At 42.6% G+C, this 27472-nt stretch overlaps 1 protein-coding gene across 1 annotated transcript; it reads right to left on the bottom strand.

Moving 5' to 3' along the window:
* Nucleotides 1–638: 638 nt before the first annotated feature.
* On the bottom strand, nt 639–27472 carry LOC146613817 (disabled homolog 1-like). Its single transcript, XM_085377621.1, has 13 exons — nt 27403–27472; nt 18115–18254; nt 14275–14373; nt 12366–12497; nt 10781–10900; nt 10224–10262; nt 7551–7616; nt 6075–6134; nt 4062–4109; nt 3750–3858; nt 2181–2819; nt 1134–1261; nt 639–710 (listed from the first exon to the last, which is right to left on the bottom strand). The coding sequence occupies exons 1-13, from the start codon at nt 27470–27472 to the stop codon at nt 639–641; spliced, it is 1722 nt and encodes a 573-aa protein (XP_085233747.1).

Below are 27472 nucleotides of genomic sequence, written 5' to 3'. Positions count from 1 at the left end.
TCAAAGATAAAAGGTCACTTCCTGGTTGAAAGGTCAATTGATTGGACGATGAAGCCAAAGTCTGGAGTACAGTACAGTACAGTAAGCGGCCTCTGGAGGAAAGCAGATCCTAGGATAGCCAGCTATTAAATAACTGCCAAAATATCCTTTAAAGGTTGAAAAAAAAACAGCAGTTTGTGTTTCAGGCTGTGAGATGCTGCTGCTCACAGTCGCTCATCTCTCTTTTCTTCTTTTTCTCGTGAGCTCATGTTTCGGCCTTTAGAGCTTCCATCACCCTAAAAGACAAACAGCAATAATTTCAAAATCACTTAGCGGCACTAGTGCTGTTACAACTTTCGTCACAAGGTGGCAACATTGTGCCTTCCTTATTTCTGTGACGAAGCAGAGAGCTGGAGGACAGAAACAGAATTTAAACCAAGGCCCTTTCTCAACTGGCCACTCATTCACACGGAAAAAGGAGATATACTGACAGGTGAAAATACAGGGATAATAAAAAGAGACAGAGAGAGGGAAGAGCAGGATGAGAGGAGCTGGGGAGAGAGGACCCAAATGCAACAATGTGAAGACAGCTGATATTTAACTGAGAAAATCAGAGAAAGAAGGAAACCATGAAATACCAACTCACTGTCTGATGTTCTCTAGCTGTCTTCCTGTGGACATGTCTGATCCTGTGGAGGATCAGCAGCTTCGCTGGGCACAACGGCAGAGCCCTGAGAGAGAAAACACAATAAAATTTCTCCTTTAGACGTGACGTGTTTGTCAAGATCAGGCGATCCTCAGCTTGTTAAACCTCCTGCATTTCCCCGAAAAACAGGAAAACATTTAGGAAAGTGACATCGAGTTTAATTACCTTGAAATTTTGCCTTATTATACATGATCTAATCAAAGCACTTAAATCATTTTTGACCTTTCGTGTTTAATTGACTTGGCATTTTTCTAGAAAAAAGGTTAAACTCTCATCGAATTTGGCCATAATAATCACGACATTCTAATCTGCGTAATTACATGTTACATAATTGAGAATAGGTCACCCATGTGGCAGTAATGGATTGTAGCATCATGCTAGTCAGCTGTTCTATGAAAAATCTATGAATCTAAATGACTGACATGACCCCCAGAGGGGCCGTCCTCACCGATTGTTCCTCCTTAGCGTTGCTGGAGTTGCCCTCAGGGTCAACAGGGGAGTGATCTGTGGGTGGGTCACTGCCTTGGGAAGGGGGGCAGTCTGAAGATGAGCTCTGCTGTGGGGCTGGAGTGGATGCTAAGGAAAAGAACATAATCATGAAGATGAAAGAAAAATATTCACAGAACACAGTAAAAGGACTTATAGATGGATTTTGTGCTAATCTGCTCTGTCAGTATTCTGGCATCGTGGCTGGTAGCATGGATGTGCTTATAGGGAAGCAGTAAGTTTAAAACTATGACCTTTATTGCTTGTCATCACCTATCCTTTTTATCTAATGTACTTGACATTCTATAAAACTTAGGACAACCCTCTTCATTTTCTTAAGGTTAACAGAGTTTTTCGGTTAAAGCTGTAAAGACACAAGGCAAAATGTACAGACATGCTAGTAGTTTTGTGACATTATGTAGGCTATATAAAACTGAGGTGAATGCTAATGTCTGCATGCTAACATATTAGCTTTTTGATTTTTAGCAGGTGTACAGCAATGTTAGTGTGCTAACATTTGTTCAGTAGCCCAGTTGCTAATTGCTTATTAATTAGCTAATTAAGTAGCTAATTGCTAATTAACTTGGGTGTTGATTTGTACCACAGTGAATATAAAATATGTACAAGTATTTTGTAAATTTTGGTCATACTATGTTACAAAATGTACAATTATATGTGGTATTTTCATTGATTAATGACTTAGCATTCTTAGCTAATGTTAGCCAAGTCGTTGCAGCCAGTTTTAACATATATGCATGTAACTTATTTTAAGGTAGTACATATAATTGTTACAATAATATAAGTAATTTAGAAAATACTTCTATTCTCTATGGAGGAATATCTGCACAGAACTAAATCAAACATTTGTAAGCCCACTGTTGTCCAAAGTGTTGACCTTTTTCAAAAGGGGATCGAGAAGATGAAAAAAATGCATTGAGCTAGTCATATAAAGTGGCACAGCTGCCGGTTTGAGTAATTATGTAGAAGGTAAATAATATAAAACACTTACGAGACTCAGTAGACGGTGAAGTCGATGTACCTGGGCTCAGAGTCATCCTAGAGAGATCAAGGTCACTACAGCTCCCTTCTTCTTCCTGGGTCGTAGCAGCTGGAGGTGGCAGGAGCTGACTGCAGACCAGTGTGTCCGGTACACTCATGAGGCCTGGGGTGCCGCACCTGCTCACCCCTGCTGATACAGCACCAGGTTCTACTGATACAGCTGCTCCCGATGTAGAAGGACCCTCACCTGCATCTGAGTCGAGGCCTTCTTTACCCAGGCTGAGCTGCTTTTGGAGCAGGGTGGGGTCGGCCGTATGCTGGGGGCTGGTGATGGCTGAGGATGGGGCTGATAGGTCGCAGGCCTGGGGGCACATTGTGGTTATGGGTACTAAGCCCTGGAGCATGGCGGCCGGGATGGCGTGGCCCCCCACGCCCACTGTCTGGGCCGGCATGTAGGCTGCCATAGCTGCCCACTGCTGCTGTGTAGCAGGGAAAATGTTGGCCTGGCTCCAGATGACCGGCTGACCACTGGGGAGGACCTGAGCCACCTGCAGAGGTGCCTGCACAGGGAAGGCCAGAGTCTGAGCCTGGGCAGGAAATGGCTGCTGAGCCCACTGTGCTGCCTGCACAGGGCCCATGGTCATATAACCTGAAACAGGAACAAGAGTGACAGAGAAAAGAAAAGGAAACGATTAAAGGTCTCCGTGGTTACCAATTTAGTGCACATTATTAAAATGACAGATACTAATCTATAAATACTTCCAATCTTTAAAAATGAGCTATTTAACTCTGAACATAAGAGCAAAAGAGATGCACTTGAGGAGATCATTCTTTTTACAGTCTTAGATTCACAGGGACTTTTCTTGTCGACCTCATTTTGGCACTATAATCTTTCCAAATCATATTTTTGTCACATTTATGCTATTATTTGTGATAGTACAGTCACAAACTTGTTTGAAAATGGTTTGCTGCTGTAGTGCTCCAAGTCATCAGAATGACTTAAATTTAATTTTTCCTTCTTACTCTTTAAATCTTACTGTGAATGAAACCAAGTCAAAATCGGACAGATGGCTGGCTATAAATGTATATTAGAGAACATACAGAGGTACAATCAATGTACAATCCAGTTGGAAACCAGTGCTGCACATGTAGTATAAATAAGAACTACAACAATGTTCCTGCATGAGGCCTGCTGACTTCATATTATAAGCGCTGTTATCTTAGACAGACACACTGTGAAAAGAATGATTGTGAAGGTTGTTGTTTCTTGCATCTAAAAGGATGTTGCTCTTCAGCGAGCTGCTGGTTAAATGATACATCTTTTTTTTCTTCAGTTTTATACAATGCCAGTTGTTTCAGTAAAGTATGCAAAATCACTGTAGTGGTCCTTCAAGTAACACCACTTTGCTGTATCTCACCACAGGTTTACAGCCTAATTAAACTGCATCTCTGTGTGCGCTCACTGCTAAATCTTGGCAAGATTTTTCATGAACATCAAAGAGCCACGTCGCCACCGGCGTTCTTTATTTTTTCTCGCATTGTGGAAAACGATGAAGCGTTTCAGCCTGGGTATGGATACCTGATGGCACAGAGGTGGGGCTGAAGGGGGCGTACAGCTCAGCAGGAGTGTGTTGCTGCTGGCGGCTGCTCCTGCTAGGGTCCAGTGTGTTGGCAGGTGATGGGGGCATCTGGGAGGAAATGCATACACACACACACACACGCACAGATGTCACCGTGCTATCAAAGTCACCTAAAAGTCACAATATCTTTGGCTGCAGTGTCTGCCACATATTCAGGTCATTTAGATCTCAGTAAATAACCTAATGAAATTAAATGACATTACATGTTGGAGCTAAAAAAAAAGAAAGAGGGTTTGTGTTATAGTACTCACCGAAGGAGGAGTTGACATGTCGCCGAAAAGATCAAAGTGGTTGATATTCTGTCAGTCGAACCGAGGAATGAGGGAGAGAGAAAGACAAAGGCCAGTGATACATCACGCAAATGAGACTTGCACAACCATGAAGCCTTAAATTCATCTCCGGATAGGGTACGGTGGTTGCATGGGTGGGTAGGTGCGGGGAAGTGAATGTTACTCACAAAGGCAGTTTGTGCCGCGGATGGCAAGAAACAACTGTCCCCTCGATTCATTATCAGAAAATGGATCTAAAATGAATCTTTCGTAGCTCGCTATAATTGAGTGGGTAAAAGGCTATTCAGCCCTGTAAAGCAGACTCTGATTAGATATTCTTATGTGCGCCAATCAAGAGCCCCCCCACTCCCACCCCTCCCATGAGAGCTCGGGGTGCTTTATCATGCTGATTTCCCTCTGTGAGCACATACACGGGGGGACTGTGTTTATATCATCAAATGAATGAAGGAAGAAGCTCCTGGAACCACCCGACCGAGGCAATGAGGCCACCTCACCCTATAGGCAGATGTGACCCCTGCTCTAGTCCCCTCTGTCCTCCACTCACACTACTTAAAGGAGAGGAGACCTAGCTATGGGAGAGACTATGAGATGGCTAGGTTGCGTGAAATGTCTCTGAGGGGAGGGGGGGCCATGCACAAGCAGACAATGATTCACAAAAACACACAGGATTTACATGCTGTAAAAGAAACAGACAAACACACAAACACAACGTGGTCAAACTAAAGAAAGGAAAAGGGGGAGGAATCACAGCAATCCACGTTGCTGCCGACAGGGCGTTTATGTCCTCCTCCGATAAGCTGGGACATAACCGATTGTAACTGCATTTCGAAACCATCGAGGGGGATAGAATGAGTCAGAATTTGGAGCGAGATAAACACTGTACACAGAGATCTCTGCCCGCCGGCACCGACACACATCAGGGGAGCTCGAGGCTCTCAGAAAGCTCCAACTGAATGAACAGACAAGCAGTAACACTTAGAGATATGGAAGCGCTGCTACTTAATATACTGGCATGGGCTGTTCAGGTGAGATAGCAACAGGGGCTGGGACAGTTTATCTGTCTGATAGGCTGAGCAACAAGCACAGAAACAGCGAGGAGAAGGAGGAGAAGAAGAGCACTTTGACGCAGCTGTTTTCAGAGGTTACATGGAGGTTCTTACTGGGTTAATGCTTGACAAAATTGGTTTGAATAAATGTTTTTTATCCTTTACAAGCGACTTGAGAGATGTAACAGCGTAGTCACTGCATGGCGGTGAAGAACTCATAAAGCCTAGCAAGATGAGATGAAATATATTTTCAGTTAGATGACATGGCAGGGGGATGGGGTCAAAAGTGCATTTCTTTTTATGCTGTTCTCTGGTCAGATGCTATTTGTTAAAGTAAAGCTTTTATGAGTGTTTGGCGGCCTTGGATAGTATGTAACTGCAACTACACCTCATGCAGCTCAACCCGACACCCACCCCCACCTACAAACCTCTCGTCCTCGACCTCTGAGGAAGATGAAGCAGCCACTCCTTTGTTTATCTAATCAGCCCCCTGCACCAGTCAGTTGGGACCAGCAAACAGATTCTTTGTCTTGACATGAATCAGATTGTGCAAAGATTCAGATTTTGGCTAAGAGACCCGTCCTCTAACGTTGTGTGAAATTGCTGACATGCATGCTTTTGGTTGACAAATCAATTAGTTTCGATTCTTTAAGCATGCTTATCATGATCAGTAGCTTTGTTGTCACAGAAAAAAAACAGACGCAGACACACACATACACCCCTGTGTGACTCGTCCTTGTCTCGAGAAGTTTGTTTTTAAAAGCCTGTCGGCTGTAATTCATAACTGAAACCATTAGATAACAGCAGATTAAATTACTAGAAATGGATGGTGGCTTAAGGCACTTCCTACAAGAGCATCTTAAAGAGAGGTTTGCAAGTAGAAAAATAGGAAAAGTAAATAATAATTCGAAAAAAACAAAACACCTACAGTCATGAAATGGCGTTTTGGGACATCATAGATCCCTTCCTTCTGCTGACTGGTTGGGACCTGCATTGGATTGGAGGTCGAGTCAAACGTAAGTCACATTCAACACCTTTTTTTTTCTTGGCTGAGTATTTAAGAACAAGAACTTACAAGAGCTGAAACATGTCGGAATCAATTTCTATCTGGGCCATTTATTTAGATGCGTTTTCATCGTTTAGCGCAATAGGATTATGCAGATTTTAAAGTTGCGGCACCAAATCAATTCTACTTAAATCAATATCGATTGCAAACAGTGCCTGAGAAAGGTGTGTGCTGGGCTCGTGAGTATTTGTTAATCAGCAACAGCACATCTCAACTAGTTTATCTGGCTATATATAAAGAAAAAAACCTCCTGAGCTCTGGCCTGTTCTGTTTATTTCGTTCACAATTATCCAAACTATCTGTTGCTCTTAAACTCATCTGTCACACCCCCCACTCCTCCACGCTCCTTTGACTGGTTAACTTTGGTTACGTTTTTTCCCCGAGTCTATTGATCTTGTTTCACTCTGAGATCAAATGGCATGGCAAGTGATTAATCTCTCACTCTCTCTGCATCTTTCATCTTCAGAAGAAGGCAAGATACAGAGAGGCAAAAAGAGGAGGAGGAAGAGAAGAGAGGGCGAAAGAGAAGGGGGGCTGGGGAATTGGATTAAACCATACGCCAGCTCCCTGGCACACACGTAGGAAAATATTTAGTATACACATCCAGAAATGCATACACTATTATATATTGTACATATATTTATTAGTTTCAGGTTGGCCATTCTTGTATTTTGCTCGTTTGTGTTGTTGTGTTTGCACATCTCTGTTGCTTGTGGGGCTCGCACACAAGAATTTCACTCGCATGTGCTGTGCCAGTGTGCCTGCACATGTGATGTGACAATAAAAAGTGATTTGATTTGATTTGATTTGATTTGGAGTCCTAGTTGGAGCTTCAAATGGTCTAAAACCAAAAGGTCATCGTATTGGATATATAAAAGCAGAATGTTATACAGGCTGTGGGTGAACTATTCAGACTAAACAACTGACCTTGACTCTGACATCATTTTTTTTAACGTAAAGTTGATGCCTTTTCAATGCCAGCATCTTTAAAGTTACAGCCCTCGAGATTTTCAACATTATTCATCATCTTTATGACCCTTTTCAGCATTAGCCTTTACCATTTAGTAGATATCATTGTTTGCAAGGTAATCATCTTTAATATGATCTGCTGGTGCTCATCGTGTAATGATATTCAGCATGAACGTTTTTTTTTGTTTGCATGGAATTTTACTACAGAATTTCCTCGTCAGGAACATTAGCTTGATGTACTTATGAAAGTTTGGCATTTTTTAAATTCTTTAAGATGTGCTACGAAGTTATAATATTAGTACTGTTTGTATTATCTATCACAGGGTATGAAGAGGGAAGCAGAATGGGGGGCAATGTTTGTCTTTGTACCTGATAAACGCTCTCCTCTGACTGGGGGCCACGGAGGGGTTCGTGTCCAGCCTCAAACACTATGTACTAAAGAACAGAAGTAGTGGGCAAGGCGTATAGGTGCAGATAATAATGAGATGGAAGAGAGAGAGCAGAGAGAGACAGATTGGTATATAAAACAGAAAGACAGAGGTAGTGAAACATGACAAGAATACATGAAAGCACACAGGAGTGAGGATGGCGTCAAGTGGGAAATGAAATGAGATAGGAATATGAAGTGTATAAAAATAGGGCATGGGAAAAAGGAATGGGGAAGATGAAAGGAGGGAGAAAAAAAGAGTGAGGTGTGAGGAAAGAGCACAAGTATAACAGGTCAGGCAATAGTTCAAGGCAGTGTAGAGGTTTTAGCTTGAGGTCTTACTTCAACCTCAGAAATGCTCCACCTCTTCCAGAGAAAACAGACCTACTGGTCTGAATGTCCTTTAATGAAGTCTTAAAATCTGTCATTAATTCCTTTAACGTTTAAGAAGTGTTTCACATCTTGGGACATGTGCTTAGTCATCTTGCGTGTAGAGTAAGATGAGAGAACTGCAACTTTATAACACTGGCAATTGTAAATACTTAGCTGAAGCCAGCTAATTAGCTTATCATATAGACCAGAAAAGAGCTAGCCAGGCAACAAGCACATTAATTAATGATATAAGTTATATAGTATGTATTATATCAATTACTGAATTATAAAAAAAAAATCTAGGATGTTTTTTTGGTTGACAGCACCTGAAGAAAGTTAGCACAGTTAGCGAAGAGGAAAAATTAGCAAAAATGTCATTTTTACCCTTTGATTTTTCCAAGGAATAAAAACACAAAATTTACTTTTTAAAAGGGAGCTTAAGAGGTGCTAGTAAGCTTAATTTCTTTTCTTTAGACCCAGCCAGGTTGTTAGGCTAGCTATTACTTCTTTATGCTAAGCTAACTGGCATGTAGTTCCATGTTTGGGTACTGTTTTCAGACCATAGGCAGGATAACACAGATTCAGATCCTCTGAAGCTGAGAAGCCAGTGGAAGTGCTCAAAGCCACATTCTATCAGAAGGCCACCAGATGGCTGTGGTTGCAAAAAGACTACAGAGCCTATATTGGCTTCATGTGTGATTTCAAGCCCACAAAATGCTCAAAAGTGATGTTGAACCTACAGGACATGAAACCATTGGTCGTGAGAGAAAAAGCAACTTCAACAAAAGGAACATCAAACCCCAGCTACCAGGTTTTCCTCTTGTAAACAGTAACCCTACAGTGTGACCAAAATGGCCAACAAGTTAAGTCATTAGCTGTTATGCGCCGGCAAAGTCTTTCCTGATGACATTATGGGCTGAATCGCTCATTTCAGGTCATATTGGTTATACTATGTTTCAGAATGGAGGACTATCAGTATTGTTTTTATTGGCCAATGGCTTACAAGTTTTTTTAGCCAGTGAGCGAGCAGGTTCACAATGAGACCTGCCTCTCTGGTCATATGGTTGTTAGTGGGTTTTTTTTAAACCAATATCGTGACGGTGAGAGCACCAACCTCGAGGCTTCAAAACTAAGGGCCAGATTAACTAAATGGGTTAAAGTAGCTCATGAGCGCAATGCCGAAATAGCATTTATAGGTGTGCTTAGTTGTTCGGGTGATTTACAAAAGTTGCGCTGCTCTCTAAACCCAGTTAGTTGATTTCAATATCAAGCACAAAAATAAGATGTGCTTTTTTTGGCACTTAGCAATAATTTGCATGTCACAAACATTAATACATCATTTTGTGCACTTGATTTAAATATTTGTGTCCCTATATTTTGCATCTTGAGAACTACATGTGCAACAAGTATAGTTCCCACCTCTTGCACGCAATCTTGTCACTGTGATGTCTTTGTAAATGCCAACAGTACCTTTTGTTTTTACGCCTAAACCCAATTTGTGCTGGCACAACGCATTCGTAAAACTGATCCTAAGACTTTAGGAACCAATGAATGAAGTCATGTTTGCTAAGTCTAGCTTTTACACTGTCTGTGATACAGACATGAGAGTTGCACTGGTCCACTTATCTAACTCTTCGCAAGAAATCAATTAAGCATGTTTCCCCAGATGTCAAACAGTTCCTTCTGGGAGCAGGCTGGAGTTTTGTCAACCAACATCAACATAAATTGAAAGCTGCAAATGGAATGATCATACGTGAAAACATACTTGAAGAGCAAAGAACAGAGGTGAACTGGGAGGTGGTTGGACGTATCACTGAACATAGCATTCAGAGTAAGAGTTAGTGTTGTCTGTATTCAGTGTGAGCAAACACAGAGAAAAAAATGTTGAGCCAAATAAATGCACAGGGCAAAAGGGACGGGAATAACAACCAGTCAAGGGGAGGGGGGCATGTCTTTGGAAGAAATCAGAACATTGACACAGATCAACTGAAAAAATATGGTTTTACAACACTGCACTGGCAAATGGGTGTTGAATGGTTGAACAAAACTGTCCACTAGATGGTCTACTGTGTATTACTGGAATGGTGCAATATTTATGAATCATTAATTCAAGCATGTCAGTGGCTGATATAAATTAAGGATTATTTGTTTATATATTTATTCCAAGCTTAAAAAGTGAAAACAGCTAGAAAGCATCAAAGTCAGCAGTGTTTAGCTCCCGCTCTGAGTGCCTACGGACCTACCTGGTAAACTGGATCATCCACTTCATCTTCCAGGATAGTCTGTGTGTGTGGAACAGAAGGCAGATGACACATTTTGTTTTTCAGTCTCATTAGAGAATAAATTGAGAGAAGATGATAAAAAAAGAACCCCCATCACCACCAGCAACAACAACAAAAAAATACACTCATCGCAGCGTGACATTTCCTGCAAGCAGGCACAATTATAGACTGACAGCACGTTGCTTTTTAATCAAACAGTAATTTGGCACATCACAGACAAAACAACACATATTTCCTAGAAGCGACAGTAATAATAATAATAATAATGATAAAATCAAACCAGCAAAACCTGTTGCTTTTCCATTGTAGTTAGATGTTCAGAACAGAAATCAATGGTCCAGACAAACACACAAAACAGCATCGCACTTTAAAGGAAGCTACAACGTGTTAAGATATTTGTTGTGTGAATGAATTGCAGGCGGAGTTATAACGTGTGATCTCACCTCCGAATTAGAAATGAAACTGAGTGGAAAACAACAAAAAAAGAAAATGCAAAGACTTCACGCAGGAAATCCTACCTGGTACACTGCCTGCTCACACTGTTTGTCCTTCTGGGCCTTCTTCTCCATCTCCTCCCGCTGTTTTATATCGTAGATGAGTGTGAAGAGGTCACGCAGGTCAATGATGAGAGGCTCCGCCTGGATGAGAGAATTGGAATATGATGGTGAAGGACTGAATTAAGAAAAGGTTAGCAATAGATGGTATATAATCAAAGTATCACCTTTCTCTCTCTATCTATCTATCTATCTATCTATCTATCTATCTATCTATCTATCTATATATATATATATATATATATATATATATATATATATATATATATATATACATACATACATACATACATACATACATACATATATGTATACTATAGTACTAATAGTACTCCATCATCCATAACTGACGGACAGGAAGCAGCATGTGAGGCTGGGAAAGAATGTCTCGGACTCCTGGACCATCAGCACCGGCTCCCCTCAGGGCTGTGTTCTTTCTCCTCTGCTCTTCTCCCTGTACACCAACTACTGCACCTCCACCCACCAGTCTGTCAAGCTAATCAAGTTTGCAGATGACACCACCGTTATTGGACTCATCTCGGACGGGGTGAGTCTGCCTACAGCAGGGAGGTTGAACGTCTGGTGTCCTGGTGCAGCCGCAACAACCTGGTGCTGAATGCCCAGAAGACAGTGGAGATTGTTGTGGACTTCAGGAAGCACACAGCTCCACTCCCCCCCATCATCCTGACTGACACCCCCATCACCTCTGTGGACTCATTCCGCTTCCTGGGTACCACCATCACCCAGGACCTGAAGTGGGAGCCCACCATCACCTCTGTCATAAAGAAAGCCCAGCAGAGGATGTACTTCCTGAGGCAGCTGAAGAAATTCAACCTGCCAACATGGACGATGATGCAATTCTACACTGCAATCATCGAGTCCATCCTCACCTCCTCCATCACCGTGTGGTACATTGGAGCCACTATCAGGGACAAACAGAAACTGTACGCCCTGCTGAGAAGGTGATTGGCTGCAGACTCCCATCTCTGCAGCACCTGTACACCTCCAGGACACTGGGGCGTGCAGCTCGGATCACAGCTGACCCTTCTCACCCTGGACACAGTCTATTTGACCTGCTCCCCTCAGGCAGGAGGCTCCGGTCCATTCGCACCAGAACCTCTCGCCATAAGAACAGTTTCTTCCCCTCTGCTGTTGGACTCATGAACAATAACCATATGACTGTTCCCACCACTAACACATGACCCTACTCATGTATATATCTATCTACTTAGCACTTTTAATTTCTAATTTTTACATTTATTTAAGCGTTATCTGACAGTATGTTTGCACTAAGTACCGCAGCAATTTCCTAATGTTGTAAACCTGCTCAACATTTGGCAATAAAACCTTTCTGATTCTGATTCTGATAACTAGAAGAATAGTTTTACTTAAAATATGAAATACACTGTTCATAATATGAGAACTTAAACAGAGTTGTAGGCAAGTTAATCAACTAACATGTCAGAGTCAAAGTCAAACTTATTCTCTTTTCTGCCAAATGTAAAGAATATGCCTGAGAATTAAAATATTCGTGGGGAAAAGTACTCACAGACTGCGCGGTCTTGATGGCCACAAACCTGTGGTGGCCCTCCTTCCCACAGACATAGCCAAAGGCGCGATGGTCCCGGGTGTCCTTGGCAATGTAGCTGATCTCATGGACTGAGTGGTGATGAAGGAGCACCTTGATGGCAAAAAATATGAAAGTGTTAGCTAAAACTAAACAAAAAAAGGTCTTCTGTTTCACGTGTCCTATTTGTCTTCTTCTACTTTAAGATGCAGAAATGAAAACCTGATGTATGATTTAAAATCCTCCCTTAAAAAAAAAGACCACAGTACTGTAAACTGTGCTGGGAGACAAAGTAGGTCAAAGCTACTTAAAACATCTTTGCATATTGTTGAGCCAAATGCAACACAACACAGAGTGTGCTTCAAAGAGTGCTCTCATCTCTGCATATAACTTTATGGATAATGTAGCTACAGAACTAGCATTCATTAAAGATATAAACCAGTGGCATGATTTTAGCTTTGTGCTGTTTTGTGATATCAGCAAGACTCGAGTTGCCGTTCGACGAAAAAACACCAAATTAGCAAGCAAGAGATATTAGCAGTTGCAAAACTATACTTTGGGTTGTAAGTATATAGGAGTAACTCAGCTCTTCACACCCATCTGCTTCCTCCTCTCTTAGAAGATATGTGCTTAGACACCAGGAAGGAGCGTTTGTTTGAATATTAGCCGATATTCGGCGCCATGTGTGTCGGCGCCGGTAATGCCTCAGATTAATGTAAAATACAAAACTAATACGACTCGGGCACTCAATTCAGTGGCAAATCACATCAGCTTTACATGAAGCATTTCCATCTAAATGCTCGCTGACGCAGCCTGTGCTCTAGCGATCCCCATTTCCACCTAAATAAGTCAAGAGGGGTATTTAGTGTGGAGTGTTATTTACTGCCAGTAATCAGTAAATAAAAAGAGGAGCATTAGGGGGCATGATTTCCGAGCAACAAATGAGCATGTCAAAAAGCTGGTGAGCTGCGCGGGTCGTGGCAGGAGGCTTAATGCTCTTTTTCATTAGAGGCGAAAGACGTACTACTATCACCACCAGTCACATTGAAAAGAGATATTATCAAAAAGATGAGGGGCTTTTTTGTTTGGTGGGGTGAGGAGTAGGCTGTTGGTGGTCGGGCGGGAGATGGCAGCCACGGGACAAGCGCTGTTGCATAATTATCAGTTTAGCTCTAATGACAGCTGAGGTGGAGCCGGCGGTGTAATTAGCATTAGCGGCAATGATCATTAAGGGGTGGAACTGAGTGCTAATTATCGGTTAGCGCTGATGAGCAGAGTGGGCCTATCTAGCCAACACTACGCCGCGGGACGGGGGAGAAGCGAGCCCCTTGATCATCCTGTAATGGAACAGCAGGCCTCTGAGTCTGCCGGGTGGGGGTGGAAGCCAGGATGCAGGCGGAAACAGTCCATTTCATATCATCGCCATAAGACTGCTCACTGCACTATCATTAGCACACAGACAGGGCCTGAGTGATCTTAAGTAGGTCCTGCAGCACTCTCCTAATCGCACTGGAGTAAACCACTTGGCTTTGGGTTGTATAGCAAATGCAAGGCCCACAATCCAGTGCTGTCAAGTTTAACTTTTAGGGGCTAAAGGGCAAACTGTCCTGTATGAATCATGCTATTTCGTGATTTCTGTTGACATTTGGAGAAGAGATTGAAATATGGTCAACGCATTGAAAGATGTGTTACAGGTAATGCAGCTGCAAGAATATGTCAACTGTGGGAGTCAGGCTTATAAGATGGCGGCCCGAGCAGCCGTTGTGAACTGAGCCGTACGAGCGTCTGCCCTCTGGATGTCCTGCATTGTAGGTTCACGGTACAGCAGCTGGCACAGAGGTTGGCAGTGCAGCCCTGCCAAACCGGGCCTATTCGCTAATGTGATACTCACCCCTGATCTTTCACAGTAAATCTTGATCCCGCCGAAAGAGACCGTCAAGAAGACTCTCTGCTTGTGCTCCCCTTTGGAACGTGCCGAGGAAGCCATTCCCTGCAGGAGATTAAAGGGAACGACATGAGGAGATAAAAGAAGATGATGAAGCCTTCCTCTATTCCGACTCAGGTGAGTGTGGCAGTGGGAGATGTGGGGTAGAGATTGGGGGCAGGGTGACAGGAGTTACATAAAGTGTGATAGGACAGGATGTTCTTTCATGTGCTCTTTTTTTCTTGAAGCTTCACTCTCAGAGGAATTCACACATCGCCTTGTGCAGCGAGTTATATTATTATTGCCATTTCCCCCTTTAGAACCATTTTTCTCTCCCTTTTTTTGAAGTAAGTGTGCTACACCTCAACGTGGCAATACACAAGTGCTAGCTAACAACAATAAGGTGAGATCTGCTGACAGAATGGATCGCGCCGCTGACCGACGTCAGCTCGCTTCGGGAACTTCACATAGTGCTGACTGAACACCCAATCCAGCCTTTGAAGTATGTTTTTCCCATGGATCTCACCAGCTTCTTTTTCCTCATATTCTCAGCTCTGATAAAGAAAACAATTAAAATTTCCACCGTGTTCCCTTTGATGCGACCTGTGTGCTTGACATGTCTTTCACAGAACAACGCCTGGGAGAAAATAGAAGAGAGGAGAAGAGGAAAGATGAGATAAGGGTAGAAAAAGCTTGCCTTCTGCGCTCAGTATGTCTGGAAAAACTGCATCAATGCTATTCAATTCAATTCAGTTCAGTTTCATTTATATAGCACCAAATCACAATGGCAATCGCAAGGTAAAGACTCTACAATAACACAAAGAAAACCCCAACAATCAGATGGGCCCCTATGAGTAAGCACTTGGCAACAGTGGGAAGGAAAAACTCCCTTTTGACGGAAAGAAAAACTTCAGCAGAACCAGGCTCGGGGCAGGAGAACCATCTGCTACGACTGGTGGGGCATGTGAGGGGGAGGAGAAGTTCTTTGAAAGCCTAGCTGATAACACAACCACAAAGCCTGAATCGCAGTGATCACCTTCGAGCTAGCTTTAAATAACTATACAGTAAAAAGCTGAAGGAATAACAGTACATAAAGGAAGAGGGCGAAGGATAAAGAGCAGAACAAGCAACAGGAGCAGGAAAGAGATAAAGCAAATGAGAAAGAGGCGGGTGGGCAGGAGAGTCAATGGATGTTGTCAATCAGTCATCGGCATCCCCATTTGGCGGATTAGTCCGCACAGCAGTGAACGGCAGCTCAATAGAGACCTGTACCCCCTCTCTATCCCCTGTCCAGATAATAGCAGTTCTGTATCGACTGCTCCATTGACTGTAACTGGCTGGGAGCTGGTGACTACCGGAGTCATATGGAGGGCACTGCAGAAATGTCTGATCAAAGCAGTGAAAAAGTTGCTTTATTAGAAGTACTGTATCATTTGAAAAGGGTATGGGCAATGAGAGGTTTTGCCTTCTGGCTATACTGCTTTTCCAGTGGGGCTTCCCACACATTTAAGCTCTAGGAAAGTCATTGAGAATATGCATTTACAGTTCATCTGCTTATCCTGTAGCCAATTACTGCAGTGATGCTTGCGTGTTGCTTCTTTGCTCAACTGATAAATATCACTTGCCATTCATTTGTCTTATTCCTTTAATGTAAAACCAGAGCCTTTATGATACAGGTTTACATTAAAACGGTCTATTTGCAGTACACCTCAATAGAGCACATCGTCTTTGTCTCTGAGAAGCCAGGTTTTTATTCATCAATTTTGTATAAGACCATTACCAAAGATAAGAATCACATCAGAGGTGTGAATCTTAAAATTATCAGGCAGTTCAAAATGTTTAGTTGCTGCAGTTTCCCCCAAAACAGATCACTGTAATTGCCAAATTCAAAGAAACAGCAACTTTCAGCGCTAAAAACAGACAAGAAGCCAATGAAATGATACCAAAAACTAAACTTCTTCAAACAGAACTCATGGCTCGATAGTGAATCAGTCCCCAAAGACATTAATATTGTCCAAAAATGCCACACTTTGAAGCAAAATAATACTGCATTTCCAGTCTTCTATAAGATTTTCTTTTGTCTCTTTCAAATATCTTATTACCTTATTTCACCCGGTATAGTTATTGTGCATGGGAAGAATTGTAAATAACTCTTCTAATTTGTGGCCATTTTGAATGGCAGGTGAACAGACAGCTGCTGCTGCAAGCTGTCTGCCAGGCTTCAGCTCAGCTAATATACACTGAACTGGACCTCTTAACTGCATTTCTGGTGTTGATGCTTTCTGAGATATTTCTCAATCTAATTATCTGACCAAAAAAGATGGCTCGCTGAAATGTTAAGAGTACTAAGAGCCCATCCGAAGAGTCTTTCTTACACTTTTACTGAGTAAAATTATAATTTTTTTATTGAACCTTATTATCATCAGCAGATACCCAAGTCTGTGTGATGCACATAGATAAGCAAGCTAGCATCAGCTAATAGCCACTACAACTCATGTGATAATAATCACTTTTTCTGGCTGCAAACAAATAAATAAACAAAAAACAACAACAACAGGAGCCACAAAAGCTAAAGCTGTCCACGGTCTAAAAATTCAAAACAAAGCTGAAAAATAAAATAGACCTGATTTAAGCATCTGATTATAATGATAGACATGATTTACTCTGTACTCTGTCTTTATTACTATGTCTTTTACATGAAATTAAATTGACAAACCTAAACAGAGGCAACATTTTCACCAATCTGTCTATCCAACATGTGCAGGCTCAGTCACTTAGAGGAGAGAAGCTCATGAAAGGTGACTTAATAGAGGTAATTCCTTTTAAGTAGAAGTTCATACATCAAACTGTCTCCTTCCTATCATAATCCTCGCTGCCCTTCATACCTGTTTGTTGTTGCTTCTTGTGTCCCACACCCTCCCCTTCATTTGCCTCACTCCTGCTGCGCTCTCCTCTTGCTTGTAGGTGGGGGGGATTTCAGCCCTGGAGCTGCCCCTGATCCCCAATAAAGCCTTCTCCACAGCCCCACCATTTACCTTAACTTCTCTGACACTTTTTCCCCATTTAAAAATAATAGAAATAACTCGCAGATTATGTAGTAAGTTCAAGAATACCCAACTCGTTCATCCACCACTTTTTATGCAGGCATTTTCTGACTCTCTCTGTCTCTCTGGCTGAATTTGATCTAGTTTACTTTCAATATTTTGCAAGGAAAACTAGCTGAAGTATTATCTGGGTCATGTTATCGCAGTTTGCATATGTGCCACAAGTGTAACATCATGAAATTGGTTGTAAAAATAGAGTGTGAGTGACACGAGAAAACATACAGGAGACAGATCGGGGTGGGGGGATGGGATGGTTACTCTCCTCGCACATGCGGAAAAGTGAAAATTCTCTTATTTAACTGATATACTGATTTAAGTATTTCTCAGAATAGGGAGCCAGTTTGCCCCGGAGGTAAAGAAAAAACAAAGACATATGAATATATGCGAAGTGCTTTGAGCAACACTAAAAATAAAGCAGCCTATTAAAATAAAGTAGAAAGCCGCTTCCATTTTGCACAAGCCAACCTTACAGTAGCTTTCTATAGGACACTGTGGAATAATAAGGCTGGACTTTCATTTGTTCCATCTGGTCAGTTCAAACCTTCAGTGAGTCATACACAGGATAAGACAAGCTCCTGTGATTCATTCAACAACAGACAACACAGCCATGTCTGAGCATGCTTATTCCAAATCTGACTGAGATGATTGAAGATGCTCAGTGATGTCCACACAGACTCAGACACACACACAAAGAAGTCTGCACCTTCAGCTTCATCATGGAGTCCTGGCACAGCTTGTCCCCGCGTGCGGCTGTCACCTCATCAATCCCAATCAGCTTGGCCTTGTAGCGCACGCCATCTCCGCGGAAACGCTTAATAAGCCCCGCCTCACTGCGGTCCTGACCTGCAGAGGAAGAGAAAGAGAAACAGACAAGAGTTGGAGAAATAAGAACGAGAGAGTGATTACAGGAAATGAGGACGTGTGAGCTCAACTGAATTGAACACATTTGGTACGTGGGCTTCTGCGTGCGGTGTCTGTGCGTAGGTGCATGCGTATTTGCGCGTGTGTCTCTTTGCTCCGGTGTTAATATTTATGGAATAGGAAACGCAGAAAGAATAGAAAATTAGCAGCGGCGCGCAAAGATGGAAAGAAAATTGAACTTGAAATTGAAAATGAAGTTGGATAAAGCCGGCGCACTAAATGAGAAAACAACTGGAACATCAAAAACAGTCAGCGCCACAATCACCTGTCGCAGAGCATTGTAGGGCATTCACACACAAAGGCAGGACTGAAGGGAGGGGGTGCTTACTCCAGTGTTGCTACCCATGGCTGGAGTTCCCATGGGTGCTATTGGTAGCGACAAACCAGCCTGAATGGCTCCTATTGAGAGGAATCTTCTCGGTCCAGCGCTCACCCACAATCCACCCAAGCCCTCTCTGTGTGATGGATGTAGGGTGGTGGCAAGAAGGTGGCGGGCTGTGTCTGGATGGCCTCAGGCTTTATACTGTCATCCCCTCCCCTCCTTCTTCCTGATTATTCTGTCTCTCCAGCCACCCTGACATCTCCTTGATACCGACACCTTTCTCATTTTGTCTCATCGCTCGCTGTTTTGATTATGTGGGTTCAAGCCTCAAGCGTTATCTCGTAGGTCTACATTGTATAACCTGTGCAGGCTTTGTCACTCGCAAAACACCGGCTCCCTGCAGCAGTCGCACAAAGAGATAGTAGGGATTTCGAATCAAGGTCACCGGCACCTTGGAGAATTTAACAGTTTCAAGTCTCTTCCTCATTCAAATCTAGGTCAGGAGACCATGCAGTACATCAGTTAGCAGCACATTAAAGGGGCTGGCTAAGCTGTGGGCGACAACGAGACAAGGTGTAACATCCTTAACAGAGGCTGTCAGGCTGTGCTCCAAAGTCACATTTACGCCAAAATCAGCTTATTCCACCCAGAAATGCCATTGCCTGCCACACCTAACCAAATTCCCGTCTTCCGTTTCTGCAATTTCCAAGTCAAAAACAAAAATTGGAAACAACGGAAAAGGGCAGATTAAGAAGCGTCTCTCTCCCCACCCACCCACCCACCACCCCATCTTAGTGAAATGTAAGTGCTTGTCTTGGCTGTGCACACTTCTTCACTAATTCATGAGGGCACAATTCTCTAAAAGGGGGAAGGGCTTGAGGATGCTAAAGTCATTAAAGTCTCTAAGCAAGCGACTGTCAAATCTGGGTCTAATTTAGACTTATTTCACTGCCAGAGGAGTTATACACCTAATGGGCACATCTGAACATCAGCCGCAGCGTGTGAAGAAACGGACGCTCAGATTTAGTGACGAACTCCCTAAAAATACGAACTGTAGCCACACGTGTCCTATTTGCTAAACCCCGGAAGGTAATTATCATTGCTCACAAAGCAACCGCAGTTTGTTTGCGCAGTATTATGCATTCCACCCTGATTTTACCGAGTCATATACTCTGTAATGTAATGTAAAATACATGCTGCTCCAGATGCATTTTAAATACAATCGGTCCAATTCAGTGCAACTCTCTCAGATGAGCTGTAACCAAATGTTTTGTGCCATTTGTTTCTTTACATACCGCATACGGCCCTCCTCACACTTCAGGAAGGATTTAGAGATTTATGCACAGATCCTCAAAAAAAAAAAAAAAAAAAATAGGCCTTGCATACCAAATGAGAGTCTTGAGTCAGTGGCGTAACTTGTTCACTACGTGCTCTGGGTTCAGATCCAGATGAGCGAGTGTGCTGTATTTGAAAACTAAAGAGCTGAGGGGCATGTTGTTTCATGTTGTTACACACTGTAAGAGAGGAGAAGCGAGAAGGTGTGTGTGTGTGTGTGTGTGTGTGTGTGTGTGTGTATGGGTTCGTGACGGGAGGTGACACATATTCCTCTGGCTTTCTGGATTTACAATTACCCAAGGTTGAATGGTCCTCACAATGATTCTGGCCCGTAAGGCTGATGCTCATAATTTTTCTGACAGTGGATTGCCTGAAGTATTGTGTGCTGTTTGTCTCTATGTGTCCTGGTGCCTGGTGGTCTGAAGTGCATGTGTCCAGGGTTAAAATTTAGACCTCGTCTCCTGCTTCCCAATATTTCCAAAATCCCTTGCTTCTCGGTAGTCTTACAAAGATTTTATTTTTTAAAAAAAACTGAGTCGGGCATTAAAATCCAGGATGTCAGAGGCTTTAAATCAAACGCTACAATCCTCCCACGTGACACGCAGGCTCTGCACCAGGACCATGGAGAGAACAATTACTGTTCGCCCTGCTCCATACTGTTTCAGGGCTCGTGTCTGATCACAGTGTTGCATCCGTCTTCTTGCCACACTAGAATGGGGACAGCAAAGGGACAGATGGCGGCAGATGGAGAGTCAGAAGTGCCCCTCCAGATATAAGGACTTGGCAACAAGAAACTTTTTGTTGGGGATCTGGGCATAGAGGCAGCTTAACCTTTGAACCTCTCTGGGTGTGTATCTGTGCCTTCCTGTCCTTTTCCTTTAAAGTCGCTGTTTGCCAGTAGCCACACACACATCCACACGCACACACACCATCCTCCGAGCTATAATGAAATATGCAATAGCAGCCGATATTTTCTCTGAAATAAAAAGACAGGTATTTCCTGTCAGCGCAGGAGGCTGAAGTAGCAGCGAAGAGAATGCTCGTCTGAGAAAAGCAAAATCTGTCCGCGCCATCTGCCTCCCCCCATGTGCGCAAAAGAAATTTCACAAGCCTCAGCAAACACACAGAAGCACATTTACAAATCTCAACAGCGGTGCGTGCTCTCCCCGTCCAGCCCTCACTGATGTAAAAATAAACAAATACATTGAAAATTCTTCGACCAAACTTTGGCACTAAACGCAGCATTGAGGGTTTGGCTAAACGGCTGATCAATAAAGCAGTTTCAGGATTAATGAAGGCTTTTGTGCAAATTGTCAGTTCACTAGATAGATCAGTGACTCGCTGTGGAGTCACACACAGGAGACGGTGTGTGCAGGCTGGCATTTTGTGGGGATGATACTTTAGGAAGGGGGGGCTCCATGATGCTATTACCAAGCTGATGGGGACGCAACGTCAAGACACAGTTAGGAAAATGCATACCTGCAAATGACTTGGCAAATAGTGTTTGAATAGATTTGAATGGGTAGTATTTGTATTGCCTCTTAGAGTATGGGAGGCAACCAGTGATTTACTCTGCTGCTTGTCTGCTAGCTGCTCTCTGCCCTTTTCTCCCCTGCTCTCAGTGTCCTCCATGTCCTCAACTCCATGCTTTTCTTTTTGAAATGAATCTTTTTTGCTTTCTTTCTCTTTTTCGGTGCACAGATTACACTGGTAGAGCAACAGTTGCTATGGAGATAGAGTAAAGTCACGCATGTAAAGCAATTCTGACGATGGGTAGAGGGGAGCTTTGGATTTTATGATGGCAGACTTTGCAGTCAGGATTGAATTTTTCCTCACCGTTTTGAGAAGAATGAAGAGTGATATAAGTGCGTGCCAAAACCAAAACGGACACGCAAAAAACCAAGTTCACCCTAAATTGTTTCGCATTCATCACAAATGCATCAGAATTTTATGAAAATGATACAGAAGCAATTAAATAATAAGTGGCCTATGATGCATTAGTGGATGAACCAGGACATGACTAAGGGGGCAAATCTTTTTATGTTGTAATGGGCAACTTATCTCCAATTTATTTCTATTCTGTGAGTGGCAATATTGTGGCATTTTGAAAGGATTCAAAGATTTTCCCTATTTTTTGCATCCATAATATACAACTTGATGTAGTTTGTAGGGGTGAAACAATACTCGTATCGATATTGAACCGTTTGATACAGCGCTTTCAGTTCGGTACGCATATGTATCGAACAATACAAATTTTTTATTTTATTTTATCAACTTTTCTTCTGTGTTGTGTCTGTGTTGAGCGCTCAGTGGATCTGCGTTCGACTACTCCGCCTAGGCTGCACCGTCAAGCGCAGATCCAGTGTTGCCAACTTAGCGACTTTGTCGCTATATTTAGCGAGTTTTCAGACCCCCTTAGCGACTTTTTTTCTAAAAAGCAACTAGCAACAAATCTGGCGACTTTTTCTGGTGTAATTGGACTTATTTATGACGACTTTTTGACGTGAAAGCGGGTATCGCTTTTACTCTCAACAAGCAGCGGTGCTGCCGTGGGTACCTCGCCCGTTCCAAAGTGCTCACGGTGGAGAATAGTCCTCCCCAGCTGCTATCAGGGCAGAAGATGTTCACACCTATGCGTCCGAACTGCAAATGAATCGCGCATGAGCGAAGCCGCTGCTCTCACACTGACTGTAACGCAGTCAGTTCTTCTTTTACTGTTATGCTGTTTTGTGGATCACGAGGTTTAAAACTACTTATACACACACACACACACACACACACACACAGTAACTCCACCAGAGTGCCTATTTCGGGTCACTTTTGCCGGTCCAAGCCCGGATAAAGGAGCAGGGTTGGAATTGTGACATTAAAAAAAACAATAATTGCTAAAATAAATTTAATTTGTAGTTATAAATAAATTCTAAATGCATTTAGAATGTTCTTTACTCACTTTATGTCTCTTCCATGATGTTATTTCTCTCTCCAACAACATAGGTTACAATTATGTTAGCATGACCAATGCAAATTAGGCGATGACGTCATTTAACGATTTCTAGCGACTTTAAGGACAGCCAATAGCGATTTTCCTTACTGAGGAGTTGGCAACACTGCGCAGATCCACTGAGCGCAGCGCAAGCTAGCAAGACAGACGCTAAGCTCGTTGCAACATGGCAAATTGAACCTCCCCCACCCTCATTCAGATCTGGTGTTTGGAACTATTTTGGTTTTCATGTGAAGTATGAACCTGAAGGTAAGCGCGTCATGGACAAAAGTAAAACAGTATGTCGGATGTGCCATGCAATGCTCAATTGGTGGGAACTAGTGTGTTAGCACAGTTAGCTTGTTAACGTGTTGATGCCGTCCAGCCCCACGCACGGGGCGATCCGCGGTAGCTCGTTAACAGAGATTTGCCGCGTTATGGCGTTAATGTCATTTTAACGAGATTAACGCTGACAGCACTAGTGGGAACACAACGAATATGACAGCACATTTACGCCGACATCATCCTAGTGCAAAGACAAGTGGAAGCAGACAAAAACAACAAGCACGCATGCTACAAACTTTAGCCGAGTCATTTAGACAGCCGTTAGCACATGATTCTCCTTATGGGGACCTGATATGTTTAATATGCTGCTGAGAATATAGCCCAGAAGAAGCGTATAGTATAGCTTTTATTTTGGAAAGAGCCATTTCTCTGTAATAAACTCTTTTTTCCAAAGATGAGTGATTTTTCGATCAGATAGATTTATTTTTTTAATTATTTTGTTGTTTCAGCAACATTAAATTTAAAAACTGCACTTTTGAGTAAAAATATATATTCAGAATATTAATAAATGACAAATTAAAAAGGCATGAACATTTTTTGTATCGAAAAAATATCGAACCGTGACACCAAAGTATTGAACCGAACCAAACCGTCAATTTTGTGTATCGTTGCACCCCTAGTAGTCTGCCAGGTCACCACCGAATGTTCGGGCAGTAGGAACGTAATTCTGCAGATGAGATGTCATAAACTGCCATGAGACTTTTTTGGAATGAATCATGTCTCTGAAAGGCTAAATAGGAACATTTATTCTCTTGTTTCATAGTAAAATATTTCTTTCTTTCCTTTTTTTTTAAACCTAGTGTTAAAGCTAACAGCCTATTAAACCTGTCCTTGCACAATTCAGGGAAATAGCACTTGGAACATAGGTGCTAGATGATGAAAAATAATAAAATTAATTCAAAGCTGCTAAAAAACAACAACATCATCAAGGTCATTAACTAAAAACACAATATTTTGTCTGTCTATCTGCCCATGGCTTGCAGTTCTTGCTCTGACTGACCAAAACTTTACTTTTCTGTCATTTCCTTTCATTAAATTCACTTCTAAAGTTCTACTTACAATCTTGAAAAGAAAGCAAGACATTGTCTATCTTTCCAACAGTCTGCAAATAAGCTTAACTTGATGGGAATGGGAAAGCAGAAGGGGAGCAGTAAATACAAATGAGGCTGTCACTGTCATGCCCTCTTGTGGTTCCAGGTCCAGAATGAAGCTGGATTAGATATTTTATCCAATATCAACATAAACAGACACTCGCCACAAACTTTTTTAGGTACAACTATTACTATTTGCTATTCGTGGCATAGATTCAACAAGTTACTGGAAACATTCCTCAGAGATTTCGGTCCATATTGACATGATAGAATCACACAGTTGCTGCAGATAGGTTTGCTGCACATCCATGATGTGAATCACACCTTCCACCACACCCCAAAGGTGCTGTATTGGATCAAGATCTGGAGGTCATTTGAGTACATTGAACTCATTGTCATGTTCGAGAAACCAATTTGATCTAAGCTTTGTGACATAGCGGGTTATCCTGCTGGAAGCAACAATCAGAAGATGGGTACACTGTGGTCAAAAAGAGATGGTCAGCAACAACACTCAGATAAGCCGTGGTGCTTAAACAATGCTCAGCTGGCACAAAGGGCCCCATAGTGTCACGGGAAAATTTCCCCTACACCATTATTGCACCACCACCAGCCAGAATCGTTGATACAAGGCAGGATGGATCCATGCTTTCATGATGTTTTACCCACAATTCTGAGCCTATTTGAATGTTGCAGCCAAAACTGAGACTCATCAGAGCAGGCAACATTTTCCAGTCTTCTGTTATCCAATTTTGTTGAGTCCGAACAAACTGTAACCCATGACATGTGATGAGGTCTTCTGTTCAGAGATGCTCTTCTGCATAGCTTGGTAGTAACAAGTAAGTATTTGAGTTAGCTTCTCCTTCCTATTGGAAACAGTCTGGCCATTCTCTTCTGACCTCCGACATTATCAAAGCATTTTCACACAGAGAACTGCTGCTCACTAGATATCATCTCTTTTTCAGTCCCTTCTCAGTGAACCGTTTCAGATAAAAAACCAAAATAACCAGGGTCAATATTATTATCCCCCTGTGTTATTTTCCAGATATAGAGTATATACAGAGCTAGGAAACAAAAGATTTCAACGACTCAGGAAAGAAAACTTGAGAGAGATGTTTCTAAAGACCCAGAACAACTACAGGAAGGACAACCTGGAGAGAGATTATGCATACTGGGAGCACGTTATTTGGTCAGATGGGATGAAACTAGAGATCTTTGGCCACAGAGACTCTCTGAGAAAGATGGGAGATCAGTTAAACCTAAAGAACATTATCCTCACACTGAAACACGATGGTGGGAGTATAATGCTGTGGGTAGGCTTCAGTGCGTTAGGAACTGGGAAACTTGTCAAGGTGGAAGGAATCATAAAGAAAGAAGGATAAATAGTTTTAATTTTGGCCTTTTTTATTGGATAGTAAATTGAGATAGATAGGAAATGAGGGAGAAAGAGAGGGCAAGACATGCAGCAAAGGGCCACGGGGGAGACTCAAACAGGGAACGCTGCGTTCTAACCATTTGGCATGTGGCTGCCAGCCCACACACTAAAAAGGCACTGAAAAAATAAAGGACAGGTAAGGATTTTGAAAGAAAACCTCCAGCAGTCAGCACCAAAACTAGGTCTGGGTCATCACTTTGTCTTCCAACGTGACAACAACCCAAAACACAAAGCTTGTTGGTTGTTAAGGTTGTTATCCAGCGAGAAGGCCACATAACTGACTTTTAGCATGAAGAGGGCTAATTATTCTGACCTGTTGACCTGTAGTTTGGGGTTTTTGTGACATTATTCTGTTTGTGTGTAAACTAAATAATGCAAGCATCCAAAATAAAACCATGATGTTTGGACAAGCTGTGTTAAAAATTTCTTGCTCTGTTTAACAGCACTTCGGAAATACTTATTAAAAAATGACATGTACATGGTGGCCAATAATTCTCCCCTCCTCTGTATGTCATCAGCCTGATTCTTGATAGTGCCCTTCACCTCGCCCCAGCTGGCTCAAAGTCACCATGCTGCGTGACAGTCTGCTTGTATTCATGTTGCCTGATTTCCATTTATATGGATCTAAATAGCATGTTTGCTGATTGTGATAATAGTCCCTGCAGCACATGTGATTAGCATGGTAAAGTCAGGGGCTGATAGCCTGTGCTGATAGTCCCCACCAATAAGCCACATGGCCATGTGTGCAACTGCCCCCTCGCTCTACTCCCCCCCCTCCACTTAACTGAAATCGATGGGCCCTCCTCCAGCGGGCCATTTATCTGAGCAAGTCGACAGAGCCAGTGAAACAGCCGCAAAGGACCTGGCCCCGTGGCCTCGTTACAGCGAGCCCGCAGAAGCCAGATTTACAGGACTAGTTGGGAGTGGCTTTATTTGTGGACAGAGAAATGAGAACAAAAAAGCCAAAATGAAGATGGGGAAGAAGAAAGAGAAAGCTTCCTTTTCTTTCTCACTTTCCTCTCCCTCCCTGTGAATCCCACTCTCTCTGCCCCTCTATCTCCTCATTCCTCCCCCCTCTCAGCCTTTTCAATCCCATTTCAATCTCCCAGTGAGCATTCTGAGAATGCCTCGTCCTATTACTTCACTTATGCTGTTCATCAAAGCGACAGAGTGCGAATTACCCTGTCCATGACACCTAAATCACATCGCTACCGAAGCCTGGGGCTACATGGAATAGCTGTTACTACATCTGGATCCCCGGGATGAGACAGGGAGCCTCTCGGCAAACCTGACTGAGTGAAGCCTTTTTCCGTGCAGCCCAGCGTTATTTAACTCTATCCAAGATGTTTCACCAAAAGGTGAAAAGTTACGTTCACCACCTGATGAAGATAAGAAAGCTTTCAGGTTCCCATTTCGTCATGTCACGTTTCGTGTCTTTTGAGTACTTTTCCCTTAACGTTATATCTCAGACCTTTATCTCATTTGACAAACAAACATAATAAAGCCTGATATATTACAAGCATCTATGTTACAGACGCTCTGGTGTTGCAAAGGTAAGAACATACCTTTGATCCTCCTGGACTCCTTTCGCTGGCTGGTTTTGACACCCGGCTGGAGTTCGGCCTCTGCTGACAT

This window comes from Diplotaxodon limnothrissa, linkage group LG18 (assembly GCF_057381915.1).
Source record: "Diplotaxodon limnothrissa isolate DT_005_m linkage group LG18, D_limnothrissa_male_GT1.1, whole genome shotgun sequence".
Classification (NCBI taxonomy): Eukaryota; Metazoa; Chordata; class Actinopteri; order Cichliformes; family Cichlidae; genus Diplotaxodon; species Diplotaxodon limnothrissa.
The sequence above is the reverse complement of the archived record's forward strand: the minus strand, read 5'-3'. Positions and strand labels throughout refer to the sequence as shown.

Bases quoted from the DNA above. Each gene is read 5' to 3' on its own strand.
- LOC146613817 (XM_085377621.1), bottom strand. From the start codon at position 27,472: ATGTCAGCAGAGGCCGAACTCCAGCCGGGTGTCAAAACCAGCCAGCGA. The intron at 2,820-3,749 runs GTATCCATACCC...TTCCTGTTTCAG, and splicing joins CCCCACCTCTGTGCCATCAG to GTTATATGACCATGGGCCCT. The intron at 1,262-2,180 runs GTAAGTGTTTTA...TCTTTTCCTTAG, and splicing joins TTCACCGTCTACTGAGTCTC to CATCCACTCCAGCCCCACAG.